This window comes from Lissotriton vulgaris, chromosome 11, assembly GCF_964263255.1.
Source record: "Lissotriton vulgaris chromosome 11, aLisVul1.2, whole genome shotgun sequence".
Taxonomy (NCBI): domain Eukaryota; kingdom Metazoa; phylum Chordata; class Amphibia; order Caudata; family Salamandridae; genus Lissotriton; species Lissotriton vulgaris.
In genome coordinates, this window is record NC_141699.1 from 558,304,947 (window position 1) to 558,324,792 (window position 19,846).

At 50.6% G+C, this 19,846-nt stretch overlaps 1 protein-coding gene across 2 annotated transcripts in view; it reads right to left on the minus strand.

The window, feature by feature from the left end:
* Positions 1-19,846, minus strand: part of NSD3 (nuclear receptor binding SET domain protein 3) — a 1,769,888-nt gene that overhangs the window by 77,813 nt on the left and 1,672,229 nt on the right. For both annotated transcript variants that reach the window (XM_086943639.1, XM_086943638.1), the window contains one exon: positions 18,116-18,320. In XM_086943639.1, the coding sequence (XP_086799765.1) occupies positions 18,116-18,320 (205 nt within the window). The remainder of the gene's footprint in view (positions 1-18,115; positions 18,321-19,846) is intronic.

Sequence of the window (19,846 nt, forward strand, 5' to 3'; positions counted from 1 at the left end):
AAACACAGGGCCCCAGCTGGGGATGTGTAAAGGGAACAAGAAGGGCGGCCCAGCCCCCACCAAGCAGAAGGAAGCAAGGACGAGGCGAAGGGAGGCCAGGATAGCCCAAGCCCATCCAAGGTACCAGGGACATCCGCCAGAAAGCTCCAGAGGGACAGACAACAGCAGAGGAGTACCGAGGAAGAAAAGAATCACCATAAACTCCAAGGAGAAGAGGTAGAAATGGAGGCAAAGCCCTCCACGGGAGAACACACAGTGAAGGAGACAGCTGAACCGGCCTCAGCCTCGAGTCAGCAGACAAGGGAGGAACGGCTCCACAGCCAAGAAAGACAGGCGTGAGAAGAAAGACGTAGTCTCACAAGGCTCCAGCAGAACAAGAGGCAGGAGCACAAGAGCACACGTCAGAGTCCTCAGCTGTGGACCAGAAAGAGCCGGCGTGCGCAGCCGGCAAGTACCATGAAACGGAGCGCCCAGACCAAACCGAGCGCAAGACGAAGACAAGGGCTAGGGAAATCCAGAATAACCCCTAAAGGGATATCGTTCCAGACATAAACCGACCCATGAAAAAAAGTGGGACCAGCCAGAAGAAAAGAGGAGAAATACGTAGGATGGACCAAAGCCGTCAACCAGAACACAGGATATACCAGGAAATCCTATCCCCCCTGGAACACCAGGCAGAGGACCAGGCCGAAACGCAGGACAAAAAAGGGCAGAAACACTACAGCACTACGCCGCAGACAACATGCCAAAGCTGGCTTAGCGATGCAGCGGATACTGAGAATGACAGAACCTGGAGCAGCAAAAGCTACGCCCAGACAACGATCAAAGAAACCGCACCAGCGGTATACAACGACGCCAGGAAAGGCAAGGAACCCGCAAAATGGAGTCCACACCATCCCAGCGTAGGACAGAGCTATACAATAGCTACAAGTACCCCACTTAGGGTATGACACGTTCCAAAGAAAACATGGGAACCATTCTTAGAGAAAAATCCTGCATCAGAGAACAAGAACATAAAACCTGCGGTAGGAACCACAGACGGCTTAGAAATCAGCCCAAAAAAAATACACTTGCCAAAAGGGCTGAACCAACAGCCAACAGAAGAGAGGGGCCAACCAAGGGACCCCGAAGGCACGTCAAACCACACAGAACATACAAACGGGCCACTCAAAACCCCAGATTCCAGGAGCAGGTGAGATAACGCCTCCCATCAAGCCCCGGAGGATCAACAAGCCAGCCTACGGAGAGGGAGGCGGACGGAGTCCCGCAAGGAGACGCTGAATGGCTGAGTCTGCATGAGTGTTAAACAAAAGGACCCCATCAAAGGGCAGGTCAACCAGATGCTCCCTAATATTCTCAGGAGAAACAGCATCCCGCAGCCAAGCATGGCAACAGAGAGCCACAGAAGAGGCCATAGCACAGCCGAGAGCATCGGCAACATCCAAAGCCGCACAGAGAATAAACGCGGCCAACTCCCAACCATCCAACACATGGTGCTGTAGATCAGCGCAGGCAGCCTCATGGGAGACATGAGAAAGAATCCCACAGGTTGAAGGTAGCCCTAGGCAACACACAAAGAGTGTTGAGCGCCCGCAAGGCAGCATTGGATGAAGCGAAGATGATACGCCCCCAGGAATCCAACCGCCGGGCCTCCGGAGACCGAGGAAACACCACAGGCAAGGACGGAAAGGCAATCTGCAGAAGAGAGCCTTGAGTAGAAGGGTGGAAGGAAAGGCAAACCGGGTCATGCAGAGCAGGACGGTGGCGATGCAGGAGCGGTTGAGGCACCGGATCACCCGTGGCAGGGCACCCCAAAGCCCCCCAGAAAATAATTGTGGTGCAACGCTTCAAAAGGAAGGAACAGCTCCCGTCCACCAGAGCCCTGGTGGAGAACTTTCAGGAGATTATCTGTAGGGAATGGGGTGACAGGTTCACCCTTCCGCAAAATGTCAGCGGCCATGGAAATAGCCCGAACAAAAGCAACACTGGCCTCCATAGGACGCCACGGGGGAGAAAGCAATTCCTTCATGGGCGATGGCTGCAAGCTGAGCAGTCTGTCCCCAAGTCCAGCTATAGGTGGAGCGGCCAGCCCGGTGGAGGACCCAACCGTGAACTGCGGAAAAGAGGGTTCGAGGACTGGGGACCTGTCTCCAGAGAGGAAGAAACCAGCAGCTGACAAACCTCTGGAGAGGAGGGAACCTCCTCCGGAGACGACGCAAGGACCCGAAGCCGGCACGGCGCCCTGGAATCCGCCACAGGCGCTGGCTCGACATCAAGCGGCGCTGGAGTGGGAATTGGCCACGGCGAGACGATCTCCACCACCAGGGGCTCCCCAGGAGGATGGGACGGGATCGGAGCCAGTTCAGCTAAGGAGCGGCACTGAAAAGGCGCTGGCTCGACCTCACACGGGCCAGCCACTCGCGTAGAGGGTCGAGAGGAACTCGGGAAAGCACCCCAGGCCCGGCCTCCACCTGCGGCACCGTTGGGGCCGGGGAGGAAAGCCTTTGGCACCGAAACGGCGCCGACTCTGCCTCTGGTGAGGCAGCTGCCTGCTCAGAGGGCCGAGGGGAACTCAGGGACGAACCCTGAGTCCCGGCGACCTCCTGAGATGCCACAGGGAGCCCTGTAGGGATTTGCGGCAAGGCAGGGACGCCACGTGTCGAAGAGTGGAGCCCTGAAGGACTATCCCTCGAAGACACCACCCTCCTACAACCTGAAGCTGAAACCTTCGGCGCCAGGGCCGAAGCCGCCAGCGACTCCGCAGAAGGCCCGAGCGAGGCAAGGGATCCGCGGACGTCTCAGGAGGAGGGGCCAAAGAAGCCTGCAGAGCCACAGCGTAGGCTGTCAATTGGGCCCTAGTCAACCCAACGCCCGGAAAAGACGGATAGGGTGGCCACGGGTGAGGTCGCACGTCCCGGGGGAACCCGCGCCCTCCGCCGAAGGAGGACAGGGCCTCAGAGACAAGTTGCAGGACCTACCAGTCGGCGAGCGGCGCCCTTGAAGTCTCGGCGAAGGGCGATGTCGCAGCAGAAACTGGCAGCTCCTGGCTTCTGAGGTGGGGGACGGACGCTGGGACGACACTGACCTGGACAAGAAGGCCGACAGCAATTTCATCCGGCGCTCCCGCCGTGACTTCAGTTTGTGGTGCTGACAGGCGTCGCAGTCTGTCTAGTCATGGTGCTCGCCCAGACACCACATACAAATCGGGTGAGGGTCCATCGCCGACATCTGACGTGCACAGGAGGTACATGTTTTGAAACCCGAAGGTATTCGTAGACTGTTCCGAAACGCAAAGCATGAAAGTGAAAGAGAATGCCTGAAAACAGGCCGCGGACGACGTCAGGGCGGAGTCACGTGGTACCGCCCCCGGCACGCAGAGATGCTGTGGCAAAGAAAATTTTCCGGATACAGTCTCTCGCTTGGGGATAATTTTACGTTAAGGAATCCGCGGCTAGTAATCTCTATCAGATATAGTAGACATGCCAAAACATAGGTGGTCTGTTACAACCAGCAAAAGAGTTAATGGCACACAGCCTAGCGTCAAAGTAGGAGCAACACTGGAAGATATCTAAGCATACCGGAAGGCACCTAAGCACATCGTGAGGACGTTGGAACCACACAAAGAAAGAAAAGACCTCTTGCAGGACAGTGTGAGCAGCTCAAATGCGCAAGACATGAAGAGGGCAACAGCCCAAAAGGGGCACCAGGCAGCCGGGCACCACCTAGAGGTGGTGGCACAAGCAGACGGGTCAGTCACCACAGATGTCATGGGAAAGAAAGAGCCTGCATGCATCCTCTGTGCATGACAGAGCAGATACAGAGGAGAACGAAAGAAACTGGATAAGGTAATGAGCAAGATCCGCCGCTTGCCTGGAAGGAATCACAGTCTCCTACAAGCCAGGTAGGTGAGAACCGGGCACTACAGCGTAAACAGTCAGGATCAATGGGAGTGCCCCGGATCATGTGGAAAAAACTGCTGTAGGAGAAGCAATCAGAAAAAGAGGCCATATACAGCAGAGATATAAATGCTAATGTTGTACCTTGGAGGACTAGCCCAATAAGGACTGCGTGCCCGAGTCTGTACTAATAGTACTAAGCATTGCCGCACAGCGGCGTAGAAGGTGTGAGCCGTAAAAGCAGGGTCAGAAGCACTGCAGACAAGCGGGACCAAAGACACCTGAAGTGCAATAGAGCGTTGGTAACAGTAGGATCACAGGAGAAAAGACGGAGAGGAACTCCCGAAGGATGTCCGCGAGGAATAGTCCATAGGAGCGTACTAAGGCAAAGGCAGTCGCCCAGTACCAGCATATACCCCACATAGGTTAAGGTCCCACCCCATATAAGGGGATCCTCTTGGGCAAAACACACAGTCAGAGGACTAAAAAGAAGATCAAACCAGCCATACGGCTGAATGTTAACAAATAAGAGATGGCTTAAGAGCTGCGACATCAACCGGGCGACCTACTATACCAGTGTAATATATATAGGCTTTTAGTAAAATAAGGCAGAGAAAGGTGCAAGATTTATTGCAATCCAGACAAGAGCCGGGAGACTGCCAAATCCGCGTGGCGATCAAAAAGGTTCACACCATTGAACGGTAGATCTCTGAGGGCATCCCTAACATTATCCGGAAAACTACTGTCGTGCAGCCATGCATGGCGGCGCAAAGCCACGGATCGAGTAAGAGCTCGTCCCGCGGAGTCAGTGGCATCAAGGGAAGAACGGAGGGAAAAGTGCGCCATTCCCCTGTCATCAAACAGAAGCTGATGCAACTGTGACCGCAGCTCCTCTGGAACAGAAGGGAGAAGGTTCTCGACCAAGTCCCAAAGGGTCGAAGATGCACACGCGAACACACATGCAGTATTAAACGAGCAGATACTAGCACTGGTAGAGGAAAATAGTTGGCGAGCACACGTGGCCAGCCACCTAGACTTCCTAGTGAGAGGTAATAATGGCAAGGCGGATGAAGACTAAGTCAAAGGCCACCTGAACAACGGGTCCCTGAGCCACAGGGTCACTGGACAGGCAGAGTGGATCACCTGGAGCAGGATGGTGCCTTCGAGCAATTGACCGATCAACAGGGTCACCAGAAGAGGGCCTTGCCCATGTACAACGCAAAATGTCAAATAAAGAGCTGTCAAATAGCAGCAAAGGCTCCACATGTAGCAGATCCATTAAAGGATCAGAAAGCTGGGGGACCACAGCGAGTTGAAATCCAAGAATAGCAGCCGCTCTGAATAGTACATGCGTAAGCAGCACTAGTTTCAGTTGCCATCCGGTTAGGCGATAATAAACTGTTGGTAGGAGACGGTTCTAGACTAATCCGTCCACTTGACAACAAAAGTGGGGAAGCTGGAGACTGACCCAAAGGCCAGGCAGCACAAGGCACTTGCACCATCGGCACCCGACCTCGGGAATTAAGAGAAACGTCAACCTCCTGACAAGGTGGAGGCATTGTTGCCGGCACCAGCCTCGATCGACAATGTGTGGAGGTCGCAGCGACATACGAGAAGTCGGGGGAGCAGCAACGTCTCGGGGAAGCGGGGACATTGGCATGGTATCAACGAACGCCGGGTTAGAGTCTGGACGTTGACAACCGCCAGAGGGGATTTGACCTGGAAGCCGTCTGACATCGATCCCACCGCAAAATGTGTACGTTTGGGCAAGCCGTGCGTCAAGCCGGGCGTCGGGGCCGGCGCCGCCTCCGACATCAGCGCAGGGAGCCGCTCAGGGCTATGCGATGACTGTCGGGGTGGGCTAGACGGGCGACTGGGAGGACCCACTGAGTCATGTCCCGTCGTATCGCCTCTGGAACCGGAGTCGATGCACACAGCCAGTGCTGAGATAGAATTCGCCGGCAAGGACCCGACATGAGTGCCTTCCACCTCTTTGGGACCTGAAGGCGCACCAGGGAGAGGGGGTGACCCAAGCTAAGACTGGAGCGCTATAGAATAAGCCTCCATTTGGGCATGCGTCGCTCCAACCCCAGGAAAGGGAGGGTATGGAGGAAACAACAGCCGGGCGCCCTTACCTGGCTTGGAGCAAGAGGAGCGGGCGCCAGCAGTAAGCATATGGGAGGAAGACCTCCGAACTTGACGCTTGTGCTTTCCTGCCTTTGAACGACGTTCGCGGGAACGACCCTTGGAACAAGCCCGATCCTGTGAGGGAGAGTGGCGACGCGAAGGAGCTGGACCAGACAGCCATGCGGCCAGCAGTTTCATACGACGCTCTCTCAGGGAATTGGGCTTCATCCTCTGACAGGCGTTGCATGCTTTGGACTCGTGGTGCACGCTGAGGCACCACATACAGATGAGGTGCGGGTCAGTGCCAGACATCTAACGCGCACTGGCTTCACAAGCCTTAAAGCCTGAAGGCATTGTACACTGTTCCGACGACACTGAAGGTGTCGTCAAGGCCTAAAACCAGGCCAAGTAACCGCTGGTTTTCCAGGATCCCCGTTGGGATGCGGAAAAGGAGAAAACTGACGTCAGCGCGCCGGGAGGGGCATATATGGCTCCGCTGACGTCATGTCCGTGGACGACGTCAGGGCGGAGTTGTGCGGCGCCGCCCCCGGCACGCAGAGGTGATGCTGCAGAAAGTTTTCCGGATCCTGTCTGATGCGTGGGGGAAATTCCTAAGTTAAGGAATCTGCGGCTAGACGTCTCTATCAGATCATCAAAACAAGCAATTAGTGAGTATATATGTACAATGGTGTGAAGTGCTTGAAAAAAGCGGATAAAGGCAAACGACCCAAAACGTCACTGAAGGATACATATCAGTAGAGCAACCCAAAACCAAATTTATTATAGAGGTCCTCCTCAGGATAAGTTGATTTCGAACATCCCAGGAAGGATAGATCAAGGGAGTATGATTGCAGCTGTGGTCACTGATGGTTCCAGCCACATAGAGCAGGTCCATATAAATTCCAAGTATCTCAGATAAGATCGATCAATTAAGGAAGAAAGTATCCATCACCATTGATGAAGCAAGAGTGTAGCTCCGACCCTCACTAGTTGCAGCCATGTTCTTGCTCCCTGGATCAAACCCTCCCTGAGTGACAGAATTTCTTGACCCCATTATTCATATTCATGTTTGGTTCTTCGTACACACTCCTTCTGGCACTTTTATATAATTTTTCCTGTTGATTTTTGTTGGAAGTATGATTCACACAGGAGCAAGGTACGATTTAGTACTCATTTATTGGTCATCCACTCTCCTCATAACACTGAGCATTGCTAACATTATACTGTCAAATCTAACGGACTAATCCAAGGGAAAAGAAGGAGAGGGGTGGGCAGGGATGTACCATGGTAAAGTCGGGAAGGAAAAAGGACGATTAGAACACACCTCCCTTGGTTATCTAATGGAAACATTGTTACATTTGACAATCTTGTTGCAACTCCACAACTGTCCATTCTTGAGGAGTACCACATTGTTAAAGGTTTTGGACACCAGAGAAGGAGGGTAACATTTTCTTTGACTTTGCAAGTCTTTTACACTCATCCAGAGCGGCACCATGTCTCCCACCCTCCACTTGGGTGCTTTTACTCCATATTTCTTGCTGTATGAGTTCTTGTACTTGGTTTGGTGACGTTCAACCTTCCCACCAACCTCCTCTGAGTTAAAACCCACAGCCCTACCACCACTCAACCAATTTGGGTTAAACTTGGTGCTAGGTTCTCTTCTTCTGAGGGCGACAAACGGGGACACCCCTGATACTTATTTATTTATTTATTTTTGTAATTTGTTGAGCGCGGCGAATACCCGTGGGCGTCTCGGCGCCAATACAGGATTGGGTGAGGTGTGGTACGCCCATAAACAGTCACGCAAGGATGATTCTACTTCATGACCATTGGCTATTACTAGCTAGAGGTGTTCTTTTATTAGCCTATTGGTCCTCTCGACCAGGCCATTGGCCTTAGGGCTATAGAGAGTAGTTTTCTCATGTTTGATGTTCCAGTTAGTCAAAAAGTCTTTCATAAGTTGGGATGTAAACTGTACTCCGTAGTCAGTGACAAGGGTAGATGGCATGCCTTCGTTAGAGAAAACATCCTTGAGAAAATCCAGAACGGATTTGGTGTTGGGGCAATGCACAAATCCCTGTGCAATATAGTGGGATGTGTAGTCTACTAAAACCAGCATGAATTTTTTGTGGGTCCCCAAACTGTCCATGGATCCTATTATGTCCATGGCCAGCTTACTCCATGGTTTGAGTGGAACTTCTACAGGAGACAAGCGGGCTCTGCGTGTGGACCTGGACTTGTCACTCCAAGCACAACTAAAGCAGTCCTTAACTTGCTGTTCCACCATTTCGTCCATCCTAGGGAACCAGAAATTCTCTCTAATTCTGTTTTTTGTTAAGCTATATCCCAGGTGGCCTTTGTGTGCTAAATCCATGATTCATTTCCTGAGGCTCCCTGTGGGTACAATTTTGTTCTGGTAGTATACTTTGTCTCCTATGGTGCTCAAGTCGTACCTGATCTCCCAGAAATCTTGGATTTCTTCTTCAACTTCATTACGATTGCTAGGCCATCCTTCCACCATTATCTCTTTAAGCCTGCAAACCCTTTGTCTTCTTCCATGTCTCTCCTCCATACTTTTCAGTGAGGGCAGGGTCAGTTAACACCATGATATGACTAACCAACATCTCCTCTTGCGGTTCTGCTTGTAAGGGTGTTCTGGACAGGCAGTCCGCAATTTTATTGTCGTTGCCTGGGACATATTCTACTTTGAAACAGAAGTTTTCCAGGTCCAGAATCCATTTACATATGCGAGGTGTACTGTTCTCCATACCTTTTATAGTTAAAATTAAGGTTAAAGGCTTGTGATCTGTGCGGATCGTGAAATTCAAACCCAAAATGAAAAACTTGAAGAGCCTCATGGGTCAGAAACACGCCAAGGCCTTTTTTTCTTTAAAAAAATATCTTTTTATTAAATTGAAAGGAGACAAAACCGTTTATACATTTTTCAAGGCTCCGTGTCATTATTTATACATTTTACACATTTTACATTGCTGGGTATATCTCGGTGTTCACCATCCAATCCTGTGGCTTCTGTACTTCCACAGTTGCTATTACTGGGAGTCCTTAATACTATTTATTCTCCTCTGCATCGCCACTCTCTGGCTCTGGCACTGGCACAAATTACCTCGATATACATTCAACATATTCCAAATCTGCTTCCACTTCTTGGGGCACCCCCTGCTAGCGTGCACCATTATTCACCAATCAAAGTCTCCTTCCCATTCCTGCAAGCCAAGGCCTCTTTTTCAATTACTGAGTAGTTACTCTCAGCCTTTGAAAGACATTGAGAAGCTACAGCAATGATTTTTTCTTCCTTCTCATCACTCTGAGAGAGTGTGGCTCCCAGCCCTTAGTTCGAGGCATCTATAGTGAGGATGTTTTTTTTCTTGGAATCAAATGTATAAAGCGCTGGGGGAATCTACGATTTCTCCTCGAGTGCATCCACCATGCACTTATTTTGGTCCTGCCACTCAAATTCTTGTTTTTTCTTTAACAGTTCCCGCAGTAGGTCACACTTAGCAGAAAAGTTCTTGATGTACTTGGACATGTTTTCTAGTAACCCCAATAAGGATTTAAGCTGTTCCTTATTCTTAGAGTATGAAGCATCCCTCGCGGCACTTAGGAGGTTGTGCTTAGGACCGCAACCATTCTCAGAGATGTAGTATCCTAGACAGTCCTCTGATGTCACTCGGATTTGGCATTTGCATTTCTGCACAGTCAACCCCGCATCATCAACTTCTTGAAGACAACTCTCACAGTGTGATTGTGAGCCTCAGCGGTGCATCCATACACCAGGATGTCGTCCTGAAAACACACAGGTTGATCCACACCTTTTAGGATTTGGTGCATGATTTTCTGGAAATCCACTGCGGCCGATGCCAGGCCGAACGGAATCCTCTTGAACATGTATGCACCGTGCAGGGTTATAAAGGCAGTGAGGAGCCTAGAGTCGGGGTGTCGATCTACCTGATGGCAAGCCATGGAGAGATAGATGACACTGAAGTACTTTGCCTGACCCATGGTACTGAGCATTTAATTCATGTTCGGTAGCAGGTACCTTTCAACCCAAATGTTTCCGTATAGGCTTGACAAATCCACACATAAACTGATTTCTTCTCCGTTGGGCTTGGAAGCGATCACGATGGGTGCCAACCATTACGATGTGTCAATGGGTTGTATGATTCCCATCCTACTCAACCGGTTCAGTTCCTTCTCTAATGGCTCTCTCATAAGATGTGGCACTGGACCTAACTTGTGAACGATGGGTTTAGCATTGGCCTTGAGCTTGATTTTGTGTTGGAAATCATGGAGAAGACCTAGCCTTCCTTCAAACAGTTTGGGGAACTCCTTACATAATTTAATACCCTACTGGGCGTCATCTGTCAGAAGTACTTGATCCTGGTCATTCGGTTCAAGAATAATGCGCAGTTCTTTTTGATGTTGCCACCCCAGCAGATTGGATCCTGTTTCTACTATGTAAACCGTGCCCATGGTGCTCCTCACTTTAGACTCAATGTGCATTTCCTTCATGCTCATCAGGGATATTGGCTCTTTAGTGTAACCAGTAGGTGATATGTCGGGTTTCTTAAAAAAGGTACCCCCCTGCATGTTCATGCATTCAAAATCGCTACAGTTCTATAGAGTAATTGGGGAACAGGAGTCCGCAAACATGCAGACAGACATACTGTTTAGTAGCACATCACATTTTGGATAAATCACATTGACACTCCCTGTCTCATCCTTAAGTTGGAACACATATTTCTTCTTGTTGGGAATGACACATTTAATTTCTTTAACAAAGGTACTTTCTTTGTTCCCCAAGTCTCTGTTGTGTGGGTCACCCTCTGTCCACACTCTTGCGAAATGCCCCCTTCTATTACACTTCTTACATGTGACACTTTTGGCTGGGCATTGAATATTGTTGGCCAACTGATTACTGCTGCCACACCTAAAGCATCTGAATTTCCTTTTGTTAACAGGATCTGTGTTGTGCAGATTTTCTTTTCCTTTTATTTTGTAGACTTCACTTTTCTCCTCAACTTCCTGAACGTTGGCTACTAATTCAGTGGATGACTTCATTTCTTTGATACACTTAGCTGTGTGTTCAACTGACTAGGCAATGGCAACTGCCTCTATAAGGCTAGGGTTCTTGGCTAGTAGTTTTTCCTGTATGCGCAAATTGACGATGCATTGCACCAGTTGGTCTCTTATGAGAGAGTCTGTAAGGTTGCCAAATCACATAATTGGCTAAGACCGCTTAGCGCTGCAATGTAATTAGTTACTGTCTCTTGTTTCCCTCATGACCTGGTGAAAAACTTGTGACGCTCTAGAACCACTCTGATTTTGTCCCCAAAATGTATTTCCAGTTTAAGCATCGTATCAGCAAAAATGTCCACTCCCTTCACTTCTCCCCCTCCCTCATTCTCAGGCTCAGGTAATGTCTCGTATATTTTACGTCCATACACTTCCAAATTGCAAAGAAGAATATTTTGCTTGCGCAATGCTGTGAACCGTTCTCCCCCGATGGCAATTAAGTATGACTCAAATAATTTGATCCAGTCTTTCCAACATATTTCAGGTTCTCCATTCTCATTAAGAAAAGACTGGGTTGGCTCATGCTTGCAGCAGCCATCATAGTGAGATCAGGGGTAGCTCTAGATTGCTGCAAAGGACTATGAAGGTACTTGCCAATAAGGCAGCGAATAGTCACGGAATAAGCTGAGGATGTAGGCAGTAGAGATTCATCCAACTCCACACAACATCAACCTTCCCTGACAAGCTGGGGGTGTAAAGTTACATGAGGTGAAGGTTCACAGGCAAATGGGAACACGCTACTGCAAAATAGCTCCACACTGAAAATGCAGGGAATAATAGCACCCAGGACAGTGGTGTTCAAAAAATTACTCTCACCTTAGTCGGCACAGAGCTGAAAAAGGAGAAAAGCGTCAGGACGATTTGGGAAAGGTGACAGGATCCTCAGCAACGCTTTAAAGGAAGGACTATTAGCGAAAACGGCGAGCCAGAATTCTGCGCGATGACAAGGAAATCCGGAGTGCACACGTCAGGAGAGAGTAATGTCTTGGATCCGCGACGTGCCAGAACTTGCTGAGGAGGAAAGAAAAAAAACCTTGCTGTGGAGATAACACTGTAGGGGGACAACGTCTCCTCAGATACCAGCCTAGAATGGTAAAAGTCACAAGCAGACAACTACAAAAACCATTGCATTGACAGACGTCGTGCCGGCAACTCGCTGAGGAGAAGTTCGCAGACTGCATGCTGGGAAGTAAGCAGCTTCCCGATATGTCCTTTTGAACTGTAGCTCTGAGGAAACCACCACTTGACAGGATCGTCAAACAGCAAAACACTTTTGCTAACTCAGGTCGCACAGGAAAAAAACCCTGAAAAAAGTGGTACTGAAATACAACAAATGAGTCCACGGAAAACCAGCACCTGTTAGCTGTAAAAGGTGGCAGGAACAACCTCCATGGAGGCAGTTACTTGGAGAAACGTAGAAGTTACTTACCTTCGGTAACGATGTATCTGGTAGAGACGATTCTAGCGGCAGATTCCTTCACGTAGAATTATTTCCAGACGTGAGACTGGATTTGGAATTTTTTTTGCCACAGCATCCCTGCGCACCGGGGGAGGGGCGGCATCAAGCGACTCCGACCAGGCGTCGTCCGCACATGTGACGTCAGCAAAGTCACATAAGTTCCACCCCGGCGCGCCTACGTCAGTTTTCTTCGGAGAATTTTTCCACGCCACAACGCGGAGCCATCAGACAAAACTGTGGGATTATGGAAACAGTGTGCGAAAAGCAAAAACAATTGGAAAACAAGGAATGGTGACGAACAACACCATAAGGAGCAGTTTCAACACTACAGTATCTAAAGGCAGGGAAAGAAGAAAGAACAGAACACAGCCCTGAGCAGCCACCCTGCCAGTATGTAGACAGGCCCCCCTCTGGAGACAAGAACATACGCAAAATGTCATGACAACAAATAGCAGGATTCCAACTCCAACCAGGAAACAATGAAGGAGAGCCAGTTCCAAGACAAACCAGTACGACAAACCTCCAAGCAACCCCAGCACAAATAGCGACCACCCCCCTCCAAGGAACAAAGGGCAAAGGCATGGCCAAATGACCCCAACCCAGAGGGTAGCAAAGTGCCCAGGACCCACAGAAACAAAAGGGGAAGGGAGGGGAGGGAAAAGAATAAAGGCAAGCCCCCATTCCTGGAGCAACCAGAACAGAGGGGCACAAGAGTACCTTTAAACCCATCCACCAATACACCAAAAAAGAGGAAGGAGCAAGCTACAAGACCGATCAACCGTCAAAGAGAGAAAGAACGCACTCATAGAAGACACAGCCACCCACCGGGAGGCTAGTGCAGAAGACCAAACCAAAGGTCCTCGTAGAATGGGGATGATGGGTGGGCCGTGAAGGAATCTGCGTCTAATATCATCTCTACCAGATACATTGTTACCGAAGGTAAGTAACTCGTACATCTGATAGAGTACCAGCCGCAGATTCCTTTGTGTAGAATAGATACCCTAACAATACCTACGGGGAAGGAGGGTCTGCGAAAGGACCCCACCAGCCTGGACATAACAGAGGGTCCCACAGGGGACCAGTCCAACGGACAAGGCGAGGAGCCTCATCCCCCCAGGCAAGGGGAACCCCCACAAGCAGTACACCACCGACCCCAGGAGAGGTGTGGGAAGAGGAAAAAGAAAAAGAAGAAGAAGGGAAGCCCAGTCACACTCAACCGAGGAAACAAGGGCAAGGCAAGGGGAGGCCATACCCCCCCCACGCCCCTACAAGATAACCGAATCTCCAGCCAAGGCCAGGGCAAGGAAGAGGAAGAAGAAGAACAACAACCCAAAGGTTCCAAGGGAAAAGAGTCCAGCCTCCCCCAACGGGAACAAACCCCGCGAAGAGGGCAACTGAACCCACTACTGCCGGAAGGCAACAGATCAGACAGAACGGCGCCAACAGCAAGAAGCAGTTTGAAGCAGGAAGAGTAGCCCAGGCACCCAGGAAGACCGGGCAGGCTGCGTCTGAAAGAGGGAGGAACACAAAAACCATCTCAACCCCAAAGGACAGAGAACATCAGGGCGAAGAAGGGCCCGGACACACCTCAGATAGGGGTCCACACACATGACCCAAAAAGGAGCAGAACCAGAGCCACAATGCCAGGCCGCAGATCAGACCTGACGAACAGCGCCGCGACCCCGGAGAAGGACACCCCGTGGTGCCACCAAGGAATTTCAATCCAGCAATAAGGATGCCAGAGGGCAACCACAACTCCCCAGCACAGAACAAGCTATATAACAGCTACCACTACCCCACATAGGGTATGTTAAGTCTCAAGACATGGGAACCCTCTTAGGAAGAAACTTCTGCAGCAGAGGACAACAGAAAAATCCGCGGGTAAAAACCCCCGCCGAAGGCTTATCAAGCAGCCAAAGAGAAAAAACAGAAGGCCTAATCTCAGGGCCAAGCTGGTGTAGATAACCCAAGTAAAAAAACACACTGTAAAGAAGGGCACGCCAGCAGCCAACAGAGTCACAGTCCCAACAAAAGAGGAGTCTCAGGCACATGAACCACACAGATCACACAACTGGGGCGACCCGCCCCAACAAAGGACAGCTCCCAAAAACCAGATCAACTCACAGATCACCGAGGGGGAGAAGAAGGAGGAGGAGGACTAGGAGGCCAAAGCCCCGCCAAGAACCTCCGGATGGCCGAGTCTGCCGGGGCGTGGAACAACAGAGTGCCATTGAAGGGAAGATCCACCAGCCGTTCTCGAACATTTTCCGGGAACACACTGTCCCGAAGCCAAGCATGGCGGCATAGGGCAACCGAAGAAGCCATGGCATGGCCAAGCACCTCTGAGATGTCCAGAGCGGAGCGAAGAATAAACGCTGCCAGCTCCCGGCCATCTAATGCATGGTGCCGCAAATCACCACCACCACCCTTCCGAGAAGCTGCAGATCCAAGGGACTCCGCTGGGTCCCACAAACAAGAGGTGGCCCTAGCCAGCACACAAAGTGTTAAGGGCCCGCAGAGCTGTGCTGGTGGAAGCGAACATATTGCGCGCCCAAGAGTCCAGCCATTGAGCCTCCTGTGTAGGTGGAGACAACAGTGACGGCAGGGATGGAAAGGCAGTCCGCAAAAGGGGGCCACTGGCAAAGGGGTGGAGGAAAAGACACACCGGGTCACTCGTGTTGGAAGGTGCCGGTGCAGGAGGTGTTGGGGCACCAGGTCCCCCGTAGCGGGACAGCTCCAAGTCCCCAAAAGAGAAGAATGGAGCGAACCTTTAAAGGGAAACAGTAGTTCCCTACCCCCAGAGCCCTGATGGAGAATCTCCCAAAGATGGTCCAGGGGGAAATGGGCAGCTGGGTCACCCATGCGCAAAATTCCCATGGCCGAGGAAACAGCGCGAACGAAGGCCGCCCCGCCTCCGTAGGGCCTCGCGGTGGGGAAAGCAGCTCCTCTGTGGGCGATGGCTGTAAGCTAAGGTGGCCATCCCCGAAACCAATCGGAGCGGGGAGGGGCCAGACCCAGAAAGGAGAAAGAGGCGCCGAGGAGTGGGGGATCTGCGGTTCCTCCGGCGAAAACCGCGGCTGCGGTGATGGCGAGGAACCCCCCTTAGAAGACGTCGGGGAAAAAGCCACGACGCGTCGGCCCGTCTCCGGTGAGGACGACACCAGCAGGCGCCTGACCTCTGGGGAAGAGGGGACGTCCGAAGACAAGTCCACGACCTGATGCCTGTCCGGTGCCGTAGAGTCTGCAACCTGCAGCAGGGTATCATCGTCGTCCAGCGCCAAAGGCGACTCCTGCAGGCCTCGGCCACATCACACAGCGCAAGAGACCAGGGGCGGGCCAGAGCAGAGGTGGTCAAGGGATGGCGCTGGAACAGCGTCGACTCGACCTCCGATGAGGCAGCCACCTGCGTGGAGGGACGAGAGGCACCCGGGGAGTGACAAGGAGACCCCCGCCAGCCTCGACCCACGAGGGGACGAGAAGGGCTTGCCGGCGCCCAAGGCGGGGCCAGGGCCAGCAGGCGCCAGCACCGTAGCGGCGTCACTCGGCCTCAGACAAGACCGCCGCTTGTCCACAGGGCCGAGAGGGGCTCGGGATGCGACCCGAGCCCCGGCGACCTCCCACGACATCACAGGGACTCCCGCAGGAGTTTGCGGTGAAGCAGAGGTGCCGTGGTCCGAAGGAGGGACCCCCTAATGGCCGCACCCCAACGGCACCACATCCTCCAAGTCTGGAGCCGAGCCAGTTGCCGCTGGCGACGCCTCAGAGGGTCCTGCACCGTGCAAGGGATCCACTGACGTCCCAGGAGGGGAAGGAGGAGGAAGAGAATCCAGCAACGCCTTCAAAGCCACCGCATATGTCTCCATTTAGACTATCGACGCCCCCTCACCGGGAAACGGTTGATAGGGGGACGATACGCGGGGCCGCATCACCCACGGAGAGCCCACGCACCCAACAGGCTGGAAACCAGCCCTCTGGGATTAACTGCGACACTTACCGACAGGAGAGCAACGCTCTTGCGGAACAGGGGAGGGAGAAGGACAGCGACGATGATGGCCGCATTAAAAAACCTTCCGCAGAAGCTGAGCGAGGCGACAAAGCCGATCTGGACATGCGAGCCGAGAGAAGTTTCATGCGGCGCTCCCGTAGCGACTTCAACCGCTGGGACGCCTCGCAATCAGTGGAGCCGTGATCTTCCCCCAAACACCACATGCAAATGAGGTGAGGGTCCGTCGCCGACATCAGGCGTCCACAAGATGAGCACGTCTAAAAAGCCCGAAGGCATCCACACATTGTTCCCACAAACACACGCAAGAGCGAAGATAAAGGCCCAAACAGGCCCGGAGCATGAACCGGATCCGCGTTGCACGCGGAAAAGGAAAAAACGGACGTAGGCGCACCGGGGTGGGACTTATGTGACCTTGCTGACGTCACGTGCGAGGACGATGCCTGGGGCAGAGTCGCGTGATGCCGCAGCTCCCCCGGCGCGCAGGGATGCTGTGGCAATTTTTTTTTCGGATCTAGTCTCACGTCGGAGGATAATTCAACAAGAAGGAATCTGGGGCTAGTAGTCTCTATCAGATCTTGCCTTTCACGCTCCTTCGTGTACATCTGGAAAAGTATTCCACAAAACGTAACTGCCAAAGGAACCCAATGTAGATTTCTAGCTCTGCTAAACTGCCGGGTAGAAGGTCAATAGCAGATACATCCAAGTACTTGATGGCTTGAAGTCCGCAGTAAAGTTTCCAAAATAGCGGAGGTCCTAACAACGAAGGTATATGATGATAAGCCATCCGGCAGAGATTTGAATTATTGTGACATCAGCAAACAGGCACCATCACAGGCAGTAAAGAGATTAGTCCTTCTATTCTTTTCCATATTCTACTATTGGGATGATGGAGAGAGCACACAAAGGGGAAATGACCAAATCTGCCCCCTGCGCAGAGGTTCGTCGCCAGTGTTGGAAGTATGAATCACACAGGATCGAGGTAAGATTCAGTACTCGTTTATTGGTCATCCACTCTCCTCATAACACTGAGCATTGCCAACATTCTACTTTCAACTCGAATGAGAGTCCAAGGGAAAAGAAGAAAAGGGGTGGGCAAGGATGTAAGTAGGGAAGGAAAAAGGAGGATTACAACAATTATTTTGATCCCTGTTTCGCACCAGTACTTTTGGAGCACTGCAGCATTGCCTTGCTTATTCTTTATCACTATAATGAATCTGATTGTGATTTTTTCAATTCTAATATTAAAAGTCATTGATTAGAACTGCGAATGGTTGGGTTTTCTTCAATATTAGTTCCTCAGTCCTTCAAACAACTTGAATTTGGGCAATAAAGGGAAATTGGACGCTCCATAATTTATAAATATGTATAGTGAGTGGTTGAACCACTGTATGTGATATATTTATTGAGTACAATGCTTGTGAATTAGATGACGGGATTCTGAAGAATTTGTAATTAGGAATGTAAAATAAGATATGTTTTGATTTTCAAAAACATGCAAAATATTTATTTATTTGTGGAAGCTCAATCTCTTACCATATGGAGGTTGGGTCAGATTAAGGCATAAAAGGTGATATGCTTTTGAACAGTCTTTTTTATCACACATCACCAGCTCTCCTCCATCGCCACAACGAAAGCAATAATCCTCATGCATTTGCTTGAGTTCTGTTTTTATTTTTCGTTTCTTCTGTTTCAGCTTAGCGTTCTTTGCCTTCTCTTCAGTTGCTGATGCACATGCCGTCTGATCAATGGAAGAAAATATCAGCATTGATTTAACAATCACTTTTAAAGGTAATATACTTGGACATATTCACAAATATAGCAACAAAGACGCAGTACTGAGCTAAATGTCGATAATCAGTGGAGGACATTAGAGCACACCCATACCAAAATTCTAGGCACACACCATATCTATAATTTAATTAGTTGCACTGTATATACCTGGGCATTCTATTATAACTGGATTCCATAATTGTAAGAGCCACACCATCAGAAGTGGAGGCTGCACTTCTCAGAAAAATGTACTCGACAGATGTACTATTCATTTTTGCCATTGCAAACTCTTGATTAGAGATTGCAACCGTAAAACCTGATTTTCAAATCTACACATCTCATTTTAGGAGTCAGTCAAGTTTTACTAACTCTTACAATGCGATTGTGAATGTATACCGATTCAGTGTTTGGAAAGGTGTATTGCAGGCGTACTTTCAAAATACCAAATAGGTATGAGATGCATCAATGTTTTGCAACAGAATTGAGTCACCAAACATTGAACAATGACTGACTCCTGAGTTGAGGTGGTAAAATAGTCACCGAAAATTAAGGGGCCAAAGAGAAAATAAGGCGATACCAAAGGGGATGATGGACGGAGCCTTGGCGCAAATCAAACACTCACCCCCAGTCAACTGATCTGGGTTTAATCCATCACCATTCTTTAGCTCACTACACCATCCCAGTTCAGACATGGCCATATGCAAATCAGTCTGACCCTGTGCCTCATAGGAACAGTCAAGCATGAACTGCCAAGCCATGTCTTCCCTGGACCGGAAACAAGCATCATGGGACCGGTTTCCGGCTAATCAGCTGTCACCAGCCAGGCTAGCTTGAACCCAGTGGCAAAGTGAGCAAGGGAACCACATCTGGGCATACCCTGCCAACTTTGGGCGAACAAAGCGATACCAAAGGAGATGCTAGACGGAGCGTTGGTGCAAATCAAAAACTCACCCCCAGTCAACTGATCAGTGTTTAATACATCATCATTCTTTAGCTCACTCAACCACCCCAGTTCAGACATGGCCATATGCAAATCAGCCTGACCCTGAGCCTCATGGGAACAGTCCAGCCCCAACTGCCAAGCCATGTCTTCCCTGGACCAGAAACAAGCATCCTGGGACCGGTTTCTGGCAAATCAGCCGTCATCAGCCAGGCAAGCTTGAATCCAGTGGCAAAGTGAGCAAGGGACCCACGTCTGGGCATACCCTGCCAACTTAGGGCGAACAAAGCGATGAGAAAGGAGAGAATAAGGGGCAAGTATGGTGGAATGTATTTTATACACTGTGCACTATACACTGTGCTAGCAACAGGTGGTGCCACATAGGCTGCTCCAGGTGATACACTGGCACTGCACGATGCAAACAATTCAGACATGACAACATGAAATAAATAAATATCACTGTACTGCTCACTCATTTCCCAGACTTTTCTAGCACCCAGTAGGGTATCAGGGGACAGAAGTGTGTTAGAGATTAATACTTTGCAGAGATAGCA